The 13,555-nt window shown below is 43.6% G+C and overlaps 1 protein-coding gene across 5 annotated transcripts in view; it reads left to right on the plus strand.

Moving 5' to 3' along the window:
• HERC3 (HECT and RLD domain containing E3 ubiquitin protein ligase 3) overlaps positions 1 to 13,555 on the plus strand; it is a 55,568-nt gene that overhangs the window by 29,387 nt on the left and 12,626 nt on the right. For 2 of the 5 annotated variants that reach the window (XM_056332809.1, XM_056332819.1), the window contains 13 exons: positions 728 to 858; positions 1,433 to 1,593; positions 2,099 to 2,175; positions 2,950 to 3,074; positions 3,626 to 3,685; positions 6,077 to 6,188; positions 6,902 to 7,091; positions 8,792 to 8,955; positions 9,482 to 9,595; positions 10,877 to 10,900; positions 10,990 to 11,079; positions 12,583 to 12,753; positions 13,397 to 13,540. In XM_056332809.1, the coding sequence (XP_056188784.1) occupies positions 728 to 858; positions 1,433 to 1,593; positions 2,099 to 2,175; positions 2,950 to 3,074; positions 3,626 to 3,685; positions 6,077 to 6,188; positions 6,902 to 7,091; positions 8,792 to 8,955; positions 9,482 to 9,595; positions 10,877 to 10,900; positions 10,990 to 11,079; positions 12,583 to 12,753; positions 13,397 to 13,540 (1,563 nt within the window). The other 3 variants (XM_056332828.1, XM_056332833.1, XR_008820958.1) reach the window with 3 other exon arrangements.

A 13,555-nucleotide genomic window follows, 5' to 3' on the forward strand; every position in this document is an offset into this window, starting at 1 on the left:
GGTTGAAAATAGTGTTTTGTTGGAAGATAAACAGAGTGTGATATTGTGCATCAGAATGAAATGCAAGTCAAAACAAATGAGTGTTTAAATGAAACATTAGTAGTCACTCACAGCACTTACAAGAGGTTTTCAGTTCTGAGCCTGCTGTTTCCCAATGGTGTATAGTTTAGTGGACAGAGGACAGGGCTGGGATTTGGAAGATCACTGCTCAGTTTTGTCTTGCCTCTGCCACTTACTAGGTGTTCCTTCATTTTTTGGTGCCTCAGTGTTTTCCACTGTAAAATGAATTAAACAGCTGGGTTTGGGATTCGTGTGGGGAAGAACACCACTGTAGATTAGTTCTGTAGAAGCTCTGGTTCAGAGAAAAAGCTCACGGTCTTTTTGATCAGCAGCTGACAAAGATGGATGTAAAGTGCTGTGGAAATGGGTGCTACTCAGCTGTGTTTAAACCTGCTGGGGTTTCAGACTCATCTGGTGGTGGTCGTGGTGGCGGTGGGAAGCTTGTCTAATGTAGACATACCTGAAGATAATTCTGTTACTCTCTGATGGGTGACAAGGTAGTTTATTTGGAAGCTGCATTAGCAGAGCCCAAGTTTCTTTTCTGAATCCTTTGGAAATCCTCAGCAATCTCTGCCTAAGCTTGGGCTCGTACTGAAACTGGAGTCGGAGATGCACTGCTGGGTTATGGGTCCCTAAATGGAGAATATGCTGTTTGATTTGCTAACAGAGTGGAGGGGTGTTCACGTTCGGTGCAGGTTCCTGTGGGCAACTGGGACATGACTCCATGAATGATGAAGTGAACCCCCGAAGAGTTCTTGAGCTAATGGGCAGTGAAGTATCCCAAATCGCTTGTGGCAGGTGAGTCCTGTATGCAGACAGAAATTTTCTTTGGTGGTGATTAATGCTAACACTGAGTCTTGTAAATAGTCTCGCTTCTGTATCCTATGTGTCAAAACTAATTTACATTTTACTTCTCATGAGAATTTTAAGACCCTCTAAAGGAGGCTTTTTTTAATTGGGGTTGTTCCCTGGTAACAGATACCTTTACATCTTAATTCAGCAAGATTCAATAAGAGCAGCAGCCCCTTTGGTTACAAGTTTGCAGCCTTTTTCATAAAAAGGGTTAGGAACACTGGTGCTGTGTTGTTGCCTTTTGATATATACAGGCTTAGCAAATGACTAAGCTAATTCTGTGAGCCTGATACCAGCTGTATGCTGGCTTTAGCTGCCCTTTGTCACTTCCCTAAAGAGCTCCATCCCATAAACTGGTGCCATCAGGTGGCAAAACCTGAGCATTGGTGCTGGTGTAAAGACTGCTTTGCACCGGCTTCTGGCCTAGGGGAACAGAGAATAAGTTTTAGGCTGTTTGTGGTTTGTTTGTTTTCTTTTAATGTTAAACAAGGCCCAAACTTTGTACCCATCTCTGTTCCAGACATCACACTTTAGCCTTTGTGCCTTCCTCAGGAATGATCTATGCATTTGGCTGTGGAACAAGAGGCCAGCTGGGAACAGGGCACACTTGCAATGTTAAGTGTCCCTCTCCTGTCAAGGGTCACTGGGCAGCCCACAATGGGCAACTCTCAGGGAAACCTGGTACGTACTGTGCACCGCTTGGAGTCGCAGATGGACATAAATGATTTCAGTTCACTCATCGCTGTCTAAAGGCGTCTTGACGTTGTTCTGTGAAAGTTCTTGAATTGGCAAAAGAAACCCGTCCTGTCCCAAATGCACTATGGTGATTACTGGGTGACCTCTGTTAATGCGTACCCTCTCCCTTTCTCTTTTCATGGTAGAGATAACATCTGGCGATCTTGAGCCTTCTGAAATGGTACTAATACTGATTTCAGAAGGATTTGGTTTCTCTTTAAAACCCTCATTGCAGTTTAAAAATTGCAACTTTCCCTCCTGCCAGGCCCTCTGTATCTCTCAAGAAAGGTCAACGGTGCTTGAGTTCCGGCTGATTTCAGCCTGGTCTTCAAGAGACCCAGGTGCCTCCTTGTAGTGTAAAGCCTGAGAGGCTGGCAGTGCAAACGTGGGGAAAAGGCCCAGCAGGAACTTGCATTCATCAGCCTCTAACACAACTGTGTCTCTTCAACAGATGCCTGTAAATACCACATTGTTAAACATATCTTCTCTGGAGGAGACCAAACATTTGTGCTTTGCTCGGAATATGAGGTAAATCAAATCAAGTATCTTCTCAAGTCTGCTCCCTTGTCCCAGCCTTCACAATGCATCTCTCGTTTTGGCAGTATCTCTGGCAAATGAGGCGTTGCTTTGGAGTCCATTCCGCCTTACGACCCTTACCAGTGATGGCAGTTGTTACAGGGACTGAAAACTGTTTTAGCTGTGGCTGAAAGTTGCCTTCCTTTAGCGGCACGTTGGAGCCGTTGGGAAGACACCGATTTCAGTTTGATCCGCAGGGAGGGGAGTCCAGTCGCCTTTGCAGATTGGAAGTGAGGGGCTGCTCTCCTCCTGAGACAGTGGGGTCCCCACGATTAGAGTGTAGGGCCGTGAACCAAAGACACTGGGGTTTTGTCAAGATGTGCTGGATGGAGGGCTGAATGCTGAATTGGGTTTTCTGCTTCTAACTTCTTTCAAGAAGTTTTTGACATGCTTTTTTGAGGCATGGAAATAAGTCTAGAATAAACGTACTGTGCCTGTAGTTATATGTGGTGGTATTTAAGAGGGCTTTGATGCATTTAAGGAAATTATATTTTTGTTTTTCCTGTTCCTCTTTTTAAAATGTATTTGATGGTGATCTTGGGTTTCTTTCCATACCTTCCTATGCCTTTCGTTTTGCACTCCTCAGTAATGCCACAACGGCCTAACCAAACCTGTTCAGAGACCACACTAAGGAAGCTCTCAGTTATATATAGAAAACGGAGATTATGGATAAGAAGGAATTGTTTTACAAGCCTTGTTTTTGCTGAAATCTGTATCTTCTCACAGAATTCCTTGCCTGCTGATGATTTCCGGACCATAAATGAAACACGTTACACCTGTTTAATAAATGATGAAACTATAGATGTCTGGAGGCAAAAGCTTTTAGAAAAGAACAGTTCTAATTCTGTCAAGTAGGTATTGTGGCACTGGATAAGCCTTTTGTTGAAAGTTTTATTTAAATAATTTTGTTGGCTTCCGTGCCATGTTTTCACTTGAAATGTAGCAGCCTTTTCAAGTGTCGTTCTTGGTCATTTTGAAGGGGAGGACAATTGCCAGTCACAAGGCTGCCAAGTTAGAGCTTTTGAGCAAAACCGGAGGAATTTGAGGCTGCCTCAGAACATTGCAAATGGTGGGTGGGGAAATGGATTTTAAAGTTATCCTTCATCCTGTGCTTAGAGTTCATGAAAAGCAGCAAGAACTTGTGAACAGACTTATTAAATTCCTTCCCCTGTGTGCCTGCCATGAGAAGGGCAGAGTAGGTGGAAAGGAGGCAGTGCTAACATCCCCCCTTTCAAGAGGGATGTTACATGATCCTGAATAAACTGCTTAACCCCTGTGGCTCTGAAGGGCCGATCCTGACCTTGTTTCCCATAGAAGGAAGGGAAGAGAGCTGAAGAGGTTTGCTGGGACATCTGTTCATCACCTCTATCTCTCTTTTCTTTTGTCTTCCTGCTGAAAACAGTAATGTTGTTCAGATACTGTCCTCAGCTGCCTGCTGGAATGGAAGCTTCTTGGAGAAGAAGTAAGTGGCAAACTTACAGAAGTGTGGCTTTCCCTTGAGGCAGGCTGGAATACCTTTACTTCACTCGCTGCTACTGTGGGATTTCATTTTTCTGATCAGACAGGAGACAGGAGCAGAGAGCATCCACTAAAGTAGTGGGTGATCAGAGCTGGGTAAGGAAGGCAGAAGGTCTAAAAGTACATGGTGAGTGTACTGTAAGTGGCACCAGATTCCTTGGAGCTGTCACAATGTTTTCCTTATGAAATTAATATCAACATCTTTAAAATGAGGGAGAGGGGTAGGAATGTGACATTAAGGGAAATGAGTGATGCCAGGCATCTGAATAGTAGTGTCTTACCTAGCTGATCTGGCTGGTGCATGTGCAGGTACACTTCAACACAGGCTGCTCTTAAAAAGTACATCTGGGGCAGCATGGAAGCACTCTCCTTTTAGGTGACATCAGTTGTGGAAAGGTTTGTGCTCCTGCTTACAAAAGCAGGAATCTCAAGTGGGTGTAACCAACAACAGGTGGTGACAAGGATGTAATATGCGTAGCTGAGTCAAGGGCTGTGGGTGGGGAAGGGTTGTGTTGGCCGTGTCTGTAAATGTTGGAGGTAACGGCATAAGGTGAGGAGGAGAAATCTATGGTGATGTGATGAGTAAATGACCTGTAACTAGGTGAAGAAAAGCTTAGTTACTCTGAGTAATCCTTGAGTAATATTTTCCAAGAGCAACTTGAAAAAGAGAACAGCTTACTCATTCTTGCGTTTTTCTGCTTGTCCAATGGTTTCTTCTCTAGTGGTGTGACAAGGCAGTGTGTTACTCCATCAGGAGAGTTGTGTCATGTTGGTTTAAAACACTTGTTGAGGTATCCACGTTGTAGAGTCACTGTACATAGTCCAACATCTCCTTTGAATGTGGAAGTGGAGTTTGACTTCATCACCCCCGTGCAGTTCTCCTTCCACTTTAGTGATGCCCTGGCTAGTGCAGGACTTTTACAGAAAATCTTTGACAAACCGAATGATAGAATTTGAAGCCACCATACACTGAGGTGAGGCTGTATTTAACAACGTACCGCTGTGTGTGAAGTCTCATGTCATTGCCCTAGTATATCCCTCCAGTATCCTAATGCCATATAGGCCTGTTTGCAGTATGGCATTGTGGTACCCAGGGTTAGATGGAAAAGTGGCTTTTCTAGGGCTGTGTGACTGGGCACGCTCCAGTATGGCTTCTGCACGTCACAGCCTGAAGTGCTTTGTACCACAGTGAGACTCGGAGGTGCGATTTCCAGCCTGGTGCCATTCTGCTGCAGCAGGCTGGCCTTAAGTTCTCGTGTTGTTACAGTCACACCAGCCAACCGACAAATGCATCCCATCTTTAATAGATAACTTTTCCTTAGATTTCCTTAGATTAAGACCGTGTCTTAATCCAGCACGGTCTCAGATGAGTAGTGACGGACTTGGGAAATCCTTGAGGTCAATGGAATTTTAGCAATGACTTTTTTTTCCTAGTGACTGAAAAGTTTTGGCTGTAGCTTTCCTGCAGACAATGGTGCTGAGAGCCTCTGCTGCAGATGCTGATCCTGCTTTAGATGCTGAGCAAGCTGTCTTACCTGCTGGATTGCACATTCAGTGTTGCTAGATCTGGCTGTTAGACTGTTGTCCTCCGCAGGCTTGCCTTCATTATCCGTCCTACGCCCGTAGCCTGAGTAAATTGCAGCCTTTCAAGCGCAGCAGAAAGTGTGATAATACAACCATCAATCAGAAAAAGGAGGGGTGACAAAGGAAAATAATTAGGCTGTAGCTTCAGTTGTGCTTTCTCGTAGCACATCTTTGCTACAACTAAAGACCATGTGAAGACCGTTGTCAGCTGTACTGTGTTTTGATTGTGACCATTGTTTAGTTTTAGAAAAATTGAGAGTGGAATTACCGAAAAGCTGCTCTGAATGATCTTCCCGTTTTCTTGTGAAAACCCTCATCTGCTGTCCCCTTGCAGAGCAGTCAGGTGTCATCTTACGTATCAGCCTTCCCTTTCTTACTGGGTGTGATTAAACAGATTTTGTTGTAAAAGTAGCGTATGGAAGACAGCATAGAAGATCCTGACATAGATGATACATATTTTACAGATTTTTAAGCAACCTGGCCTGTCTAGGCAGGCTCTTAGGTCAGTGAAGGAGGCTTGGGGGAGTCAGAGGCTTTGATAAAGTGTTTCTCTGCAAGACCCGGGGGGGTTCAGAAGGGAGAGTTGTCCATCTTGTCTTTAGCAAGAAGATTCCAACTTCCGCGTTATTTCTAGTCTGATAAATTCCCTAGAGGTCATTCCTCCATTGCTTGCTCTCAGGACATGCCAATACATGGGTAATGGTGTCTCTTTCTTAAACTTATGCCTGTCTGTCTGGGATTTTTTTTTAAGAATTGACGAACATTTTAAAACCAGTCCGAAGATCCCAGGGATTGATCTGAACTCCACCAGAGTGCTGTTTGAGAAGCTGATGAACTCCCAGCACTCCATTCTACTAGACCAGGTATTGCACTTCTGGGGTCTTGTGTGTTTGGAGGGGGAAATAAAGGCTTTGTCCTTCTGTAACATGCAAGTAACAGCAGATTTTTTGGGGGGAAGGGTTGTACTGCATATCTGCAGGCCAGATCCTTCATGGTATCAATGGATGCTTCTCCATTGACCTGGGCAGATTTTCACTTTCCCAGAATGTGTCTGTAAGACTTGATTTTAAAAACAAGGTTTATCTCATGGCATTTAATATGTGAAATGGCTGCTGAAATGAATCCTGTGTATGTTATACTTGTAAATAATGACTATGTACTCATTTGGTGCCTGTCAGGAGTAGAGTACTTTATGGTTATAAAACTTATTCTAAGGATTTTTTTTTCCCCAAGTGCAGAGCTGTGGGATAAAATCATTTATGTTCCCCATGCCATTTTTTAGCTATATTTTTATAGCTTTTTTACTCTGGGTTTGACTTTTATAGCAGGGGTGTGACCTTAACAAGAGGGGTTAACTAAACTCTAGCCAGCCCTGGAAAAACCTATCCAAACATTCATGCATTTTGGAAAAATTGGAGTTTAGCCCTGTCCTATGGAGTCTTTTTAAGAGGTTGCCAGGAAAAGCTGTCAAGTCCACCCATTCTGAACATGCTCCAGTTCATCAGTTCTCACGCATCTGCATTGTTAGGTGCTCTATCGCCCAGGATAAGTTGTCTTTTCTCTTGTTTTCTGCTAGATACTGAAGAGCTTTGAAAGTTTTTTGATTCCTCAGCTGTCCAGCTCACCACCAGATGTCGAGGCAATGAGAATCTATCTGATTCTTCCCGAATTCCCACCCTTCCAAGACTCCAAGTATTATATCACGTTAACGCTTCCTCTAGCAATGGCTATCCTGCGCCTAGACACCAACCCCAGCAAAGTTCTCGGTAAGAGGCTGGCACTTCGGGTGCATGTTGCTCTCAGTATCCAACTGGGACACAGTGTTGCCTTGAGGTTTTTCAGTCATGTTTTTGTGTGGGTTTAATTTTTCTATTCTGTTATAACGCCTGCAATGATAATTGGGTATTATTTGTGATACAGTGTTATAAAGCAGTCGCCTCTAAAAAGCAGCTGGGAACCAAAAGAACTCAAGGAATCCTCCCCCAAAACCTGTGTTCCCACGTAAAAGGATTATAAGCATAAAATTTGAATTTTAAACATGAACTGTGAGGAAATGAAGAATGTGCCATGCGGGTAAGATATGGGAAGTTAGTTACAATAGTGTAAAACTTACAGTGTTGTGGATAATAAATGAGAAAAAAATCAAGTTAAGAATTGTTTTAATTTAGAAGTAAAATACCATTTCAAAGAACTCTTACTATGGAGGTTTATCCAATTTACCTTATTGAGTTTGCCTACATTCAAAGACTCTGTTCCAGAGAAATTTGCATGCCTCTCTGTGAACACGAACTTTATATATCATGAAGATTAAATGATCTTACTCTCTTAAATTTAATCAGACATTGTCACATTAGAATCTGTTTTCTGTATAAGTTAAATAAAAGTATATGCTAAATATATTATAAAGTTACTTTGCCCTGTATAAGGGGCAGAAAAACCTATTGGCTGGTCTGTGACCAAGCTGAACACCCCACCTCTTGTACTTCGGAATATTCTCATTTCTACTAAAATTTTTTCCTTTGAGCTCATTTTAAGCTAAGCAGCACGTGTGCTGCTCAATAATTGTTACTCATGTTTGCTAAGCTATTACTTTTCTTGTTGCCTTATTCTGTTTCTTAAGGTTGTCTGATACGAAATCTCATAATTGTGTAAAATGTTATGTAATGCATTCAGACCTCCAGGAGCATTGTTACGGTGAAATTTATTTTGAGGTTTAGTAATATTTTTTTTATTCAAAGAGGCTTTGGAACCGAGTTTCCTCCTCTACTCGGGGTAGTCCACTGTGATTGTTAGCATACAGAAATGTAAAGGATTCTCATACTTTTGCCTGCCAGAATATGGTTTTGTGTTGACACTTTGAGAGGATAAACTGGTGTTTGTTTCTAACAGTTGACATGATGGTTTCCCAGGCTCCAGCTTCTACTTTGCAGGTGGATTGGTTCTAGCAAAGAAGCTAATAGTCAGGGTCCCTTCAGAGGAGAGGTAAGGGTTACCTGCCCTTGGCAGGAAAGAAGTCAGCCTTTCTAAGGAGGGGGCATTTCAGGCCTTTGATGCAGATGTGCCAGGAGACCTGCTGGGACACCTGCTAGGAAAGTAAGTGGTGCTACAGAGAACTGCCCAGGCAACTGCTTTCTTACCATACATGAGAACCAGTAGTCTGCCTGCAAGATCAAGTGTCTTGAACTGAAACTTGAAAAACTTTGAATTCAGGCTCCCACACCGATCAGGGATTGGGGCTGGGAAGTGGCTAGGGTGGTTGTATGAGAATGGAAGGGGAAAAGCTTTTTAGTTTCTGTTATCTAGCTGACTCCTAGCTCACTTTCCTATTCCTACAGTTAGGACAGAAATAAGGAAATTTTTGAAACAATCTTCAGGTGTGTTCTCCTAAGTTCAGCTGTAGCCTCCTATTTAGAGGTTACTCTGGCCTTTAGTTCAGGATTTGTATTGATGTTCTTCTGCTTTCCAGATAACTGGTGGTCTCAAGTGTGCCCAAGATACTTCCTCAGGCTAGTGGACCTCTATAAAGGTGCGGTGGTTTATCTCCTCAGTGGAAGAAAGACGCTGTTGATCCCGGTCCTGTTCAGTAGTTACATTACAGCTGCTCTCAGACTGCTGGAGAAACTCCACAAGGTAAGAGGAAAGCCTGGGGGGTGTGTTGGCTCAAGATGATTCAGCCTTGTCTGCCCTTTGTTGATTGGCAGGGGCAGAGTGGTCATGGCCCTGGCTTGTGAGCTGTGTCATTGTCCACTGAGTCACCACATGGGTAAGATGTTAGTGGTTTTCCTGGATTCAAGACGCTTGAAGGTTGTTAGTCCTGGCTCAAACACTAGGGAAAAAATTACCCTAAAGACTGCTCCTGCGGAGCCACCAGACTGCCTGCACTTGTGGCATCACCAGTACCTGTCCCTTGATGCTTTCTGTTACCACTGTGTTGGTACTGGGTAGTCCTGGTGAGGATGAGAAGGAATTAAAATAAGTCAGAAGTTTATCTCTATTCTTCTTGGCTTTTACTGAAGTGTAATAGACCATGTGATTTTGCAAGACTTCCTGGGTCCTATTGGTGCAAGCTGCTGTAATTGATTTTATGAAAGCAAACCGGCGTGTTCTAAAATGCTGAATATATCTATGTTTTAAAAAAGGTTGTTTTCTTCACTAGGTAAATCAGAAGGTTAAACACATAGAATATGATAAGTTTTATATCCCTGAGATTTCCAGCTTGGTGGACATTCAGGAGGATTATCTCATGTGGTTCTTACATCAGGCTGGAATGGTAAGAGGTTTTATGTATAGTCATGAAATAGCTGTCCATGTTTGTCTCTCTGGTTGTAGATCTCTATTTTTAATATCCTTAATGGGTGTAATATATTCGGTATAGGAGTTACCTGTATGTTAAGTATCTCAGATTTGGGTACTCGGTGGCTTGACAAAGTTGACTTAATATAAGGCTGTCAGAAGAGCTAGACCTTAACGTTTAACAAGCGCTTGCAACAGTTTCTGATTATTTATGTGAATTTCACTCAATCCTTACACAAGGTGATTAATTCAGTCACTGCTGGATCCTTTTAATGTAATCGAGACCTCAGGAGCCAAATCCTGTATTCTAAAATTATAATTTTTACCCTTTACTTCTGCTGTTTAGGCAGGTTTTGTGAATAATGTAGCCAGTGATCTTAAAATGTTGCTCTGTAAGAGGAGGCAGTGTGGCGTTCTGGCTAGGGGGCTGAACCAAGACTCAAGAGATGTGGGTTCTGTTCCTGGCTCTTCCAGTAACCTGCTGGGTGATCTTGGGTAAGACCCTTCACCTCTTTTATGCCTCACTTTTCCATCTGTAAGAAAGGAAATAACTAAACTGAGGGCTGGAATGTGCTGTGTAGGAACTTTGTGAGATTACTAAATTATAGCAAGGGAAGGAATCCCAAGTGTGAGAAAACACCAAAAAACCATCAGCCCGGGGATGCTGCAAGAGTAAAACCTGACTGTAGCAAGAATTTTTGTGTGTGTGTGTGTTCATGGACTTTCTAAATGTTGCGTGTGCTGTGTCCCCTGTCCCCTGCTTTCCATCATTTAAATAGTGCTGCTTTGTTTAGTGAGCAGAACAATAAAATCCTGACTCAAATTTATGTAACAGTGATAGTTAAAAATAGTTGAAAATGGTTTAAAAATGTATTGATGTGGCTACTGAGAAGAGTAATTTGCATTGCCGGAGTGGTCTTACATTGTTATGTTGCGGCCTTATGGTCTCTCCTGTTTTGCATGGCCTCTGCTCTGGGTCTAGTTTTCTTGTTTTTCTTCAGGAAAGTAAATTTCATCTAGGGCAGGCTAACACAGGCTTCTGTGCTGGTTAATTTTCTTAGTTTGTTCAAATCTTCTATTAGACTTGTGCATTTTCTTAAGAAGGAAGTTCCCATGCTTTTCTTAAAGAGGAAAAACTGGGTTTGTTGAACCCAGAGGAGAAAAAATTTTCTTTGGGTCACCTTTGAACTAGTCCATCCCCTAAAAAAGACACGAAATAAAGAGTAAAATATTTTTGTATTTCTTTTTTCCTTCACAGAAAGTAAGACCATCTATCATGCAGGTGAGAAAATTGTTTTTCATGACTTTTATTTAAATAAAAGTGCTATGGAAGCTGTACATAGGGAACCAATCTGCCTGCCTTTCTTGCAGGATGCTGTGACACTCTGTTCTTATCCTTTCATCTTTGATGCTCAGGCTAAGACCAAGATGTTACAGACAGATGCAGAGCTGCAGATGCAGGTAATCCTTCTCTCTCCCAATTTTCCCTCCCACTTCACTTTCTCTGCCTTTTGCCTTGGTGCTGCAAGGGAAGGTGTTCACTGGGAGTTAGTGTGTGCAGCATTTTATTGTTTCGGTGATACGGGAGAGCAGATTAGCTGGAGAACCTCTTTGCCTGGGCTATTTCAGAGGCAGTGCTCGGTGTCTTTCACTTCAAAACGTTAGGTAACATCAGAACTGCTAGATGTACGTGTGGTGGAAATTTAAACTATAGGGAAGGAGTACTTGCTTATTTTATGAGAGTCCAAGGATAAGAAGTAAGGTGAGATCTCAAGAGTTGTAAGGCTGGAAAAGCAGACAAACTTTTAGGTAAGTGGGCACTTCTTTCAAGTTTCTCTGGTGCAGGAGGAGTAGTTGTGAGAAGTGAGGGTTGAAGACCAGTTCCTGACACTGTTCGTGGTTGCAAGCAGCAGCTGCCAGCAGCTCAGCTCTCCGGGAGCGTGTTGGCAGCAGGGTGCTGAGCTCCAGCACCGTTACCCTGCAGGTGGCAGCCGAGCCAGCTCACAGCCCGGCTGGGGCAAGGACAGCTGGCCCCTGGGCTCAGCTTCTCTGTAGCTGCTTGGACACACAGGGCACCGCCAGGCAGAGATTGCTCAGCCCACACTCAAAAGCTGGAGTTACCTCCTCACAGCACTGCACTGCTCACAAGCTGGGCAGCTGAAAATACACACAAAAGGGTGACGAAATGAAAGCAGGGGAAGGTATCTACTGTACCTTGGCAGGACAGCAGGCTGGTAAAGGTTTTGCCACCCCGAGAGATAGGGTCTTTATGAAGACAACCACTTAGTCCAAAGAAATCAGTACTTCTGTGAGTGCTGAAATGGAGGAAGCGTGGTTTCCAGTGGATTTTTGTCTCAGGTTTAACCCACTTTTAAACTGAACTTAGAAATGTGAATTTCCCATTTGCTATGAACAGTGCATGAAAATGAATATACTGTGTGTGGTCAAAGATTTGCCTGGACTTTGTGCCTTACTGGACTCCAGAAAATCCATGTACATGAGAACTTTGAGTTGTGTGCAGTTGGGTTCCCTGGTGCCTTGCCAGGTGTGGTTGTCAGCTGGCTCCTTGCTTGGTATGTTAATAACACTGCTTTCCCTCATGGACCGGGTGACTCTTACCGGGGTGTGTTTGCACTGAGTTCCTTGACTTAATAAGAGCATGAATAAAGCCTCTTTTCCCTACCCACCTGCCTAACATCAAAAAACATTCAGGAATTTGATCTCTCTGATTCATGAAATTTGAGCAGCAACGAGGGGACTCAGCAGGTGTTGGTGTGGGAAATGGCATACAGGTAGGTGTACAGGCACACATACTTGTACAGGGTGGGTATGTAATCCTTGGGGGAGCCAGGCTAGAAGAGTAAGGGAGAAAGGAACACCAGGCATATAGTTGTTAATAGTTTTCTTTCCATAGGAGGAAAGGAGCTGAGCAGTGGCTGGTTTTCACCCATCTCTTATTTTCAGGTTGCAATAAATGGTGCAAATTTGCAGAATGTCTTCATGCTTCTCACCCTGGAGCCTCTGCTGGCCAGAAGCCCTTTCCTGGTACTTCACGTTCGCAGGAGTAACTTAGTCGGTGATGCTTTAAGGGAGTTGAGCATCCATTCAGACATTGATTTGAAAAAGCCTCTTAAAGTAAGTTCCCGCCCCACCCCCCACCCCCATCTTTAGCATCCTCTCATCCAGCTGACACTTCTGCAGCCTTTCAGCTGTTCACGTTACTACTTCTGCAGTGTACAGTGGCTTCTCCGTAGGTATAGCACACGGGGACACTTGATCCAATCAGTGCAAGGGTTGAGTCTTTCTCCTCTCTGACTCCTGGAGAGTTTTGGCGGTGGACAGCTTACAAGAAGACAAGCCGGGGGTTGACACTCTCTTCCTGATGCGTCTAATGTATAAGGGGCAGGGAGGAAACAGTTCTATATTGTGCAGCCTCTGTTTTGTTCTTCTGCAGGAACAGGCCACTTAGAGATAAAACATGTCCTACTCTGAGAGGTTGCCACAAAATTCAGCAGCTGCTGCCATGTTTCTGCTTTGGTTGTTGGGAGGACGGGTGGTTATTTACTATTTGCATAAGGAGTTAAACATTTTCAAAATACCTGATTTGCCCCCTCATTCCCTTTCCCTCCTTGCCAGCAGAGCACTGGGACAGGTTCATGGGTTGCAGTGGGTTTGGGCACGTTAAGATAAATCCCTTTGCGTGGCTCACCATTAGAAAGATGTCTGATTCACGTAGTCTCAGCTCTGCATCCCCGTTACTGACCTGCTTTTTCTACAGGTCATCTTTGATGGTGAGGAAGCTGTTGACGCTGGAGGAGTGACAAAGGAATTTTTCCTCCTGTTGTTGAAAGAGCTCCTCAACCCCATCTATGGCATGTTCACTTACTACCCAGAGTCAAACCTGCTGTGGTTTTCAGACACGGTAAGTCCTTGCCTT

Source organism: Falco biarmicus, chromosome 1 (genome assembly GCF_023638135.1).
Source record: "Falco biarmicus isolate bFalBia1 chromosome 1, bFalBia1.pri, whole genome shotgun sequence".
NCBI lineage: Eukaryota > Metazoa > Chordata > Aves > Falconiformes > Falconidae > Falco > Falco biarmicus.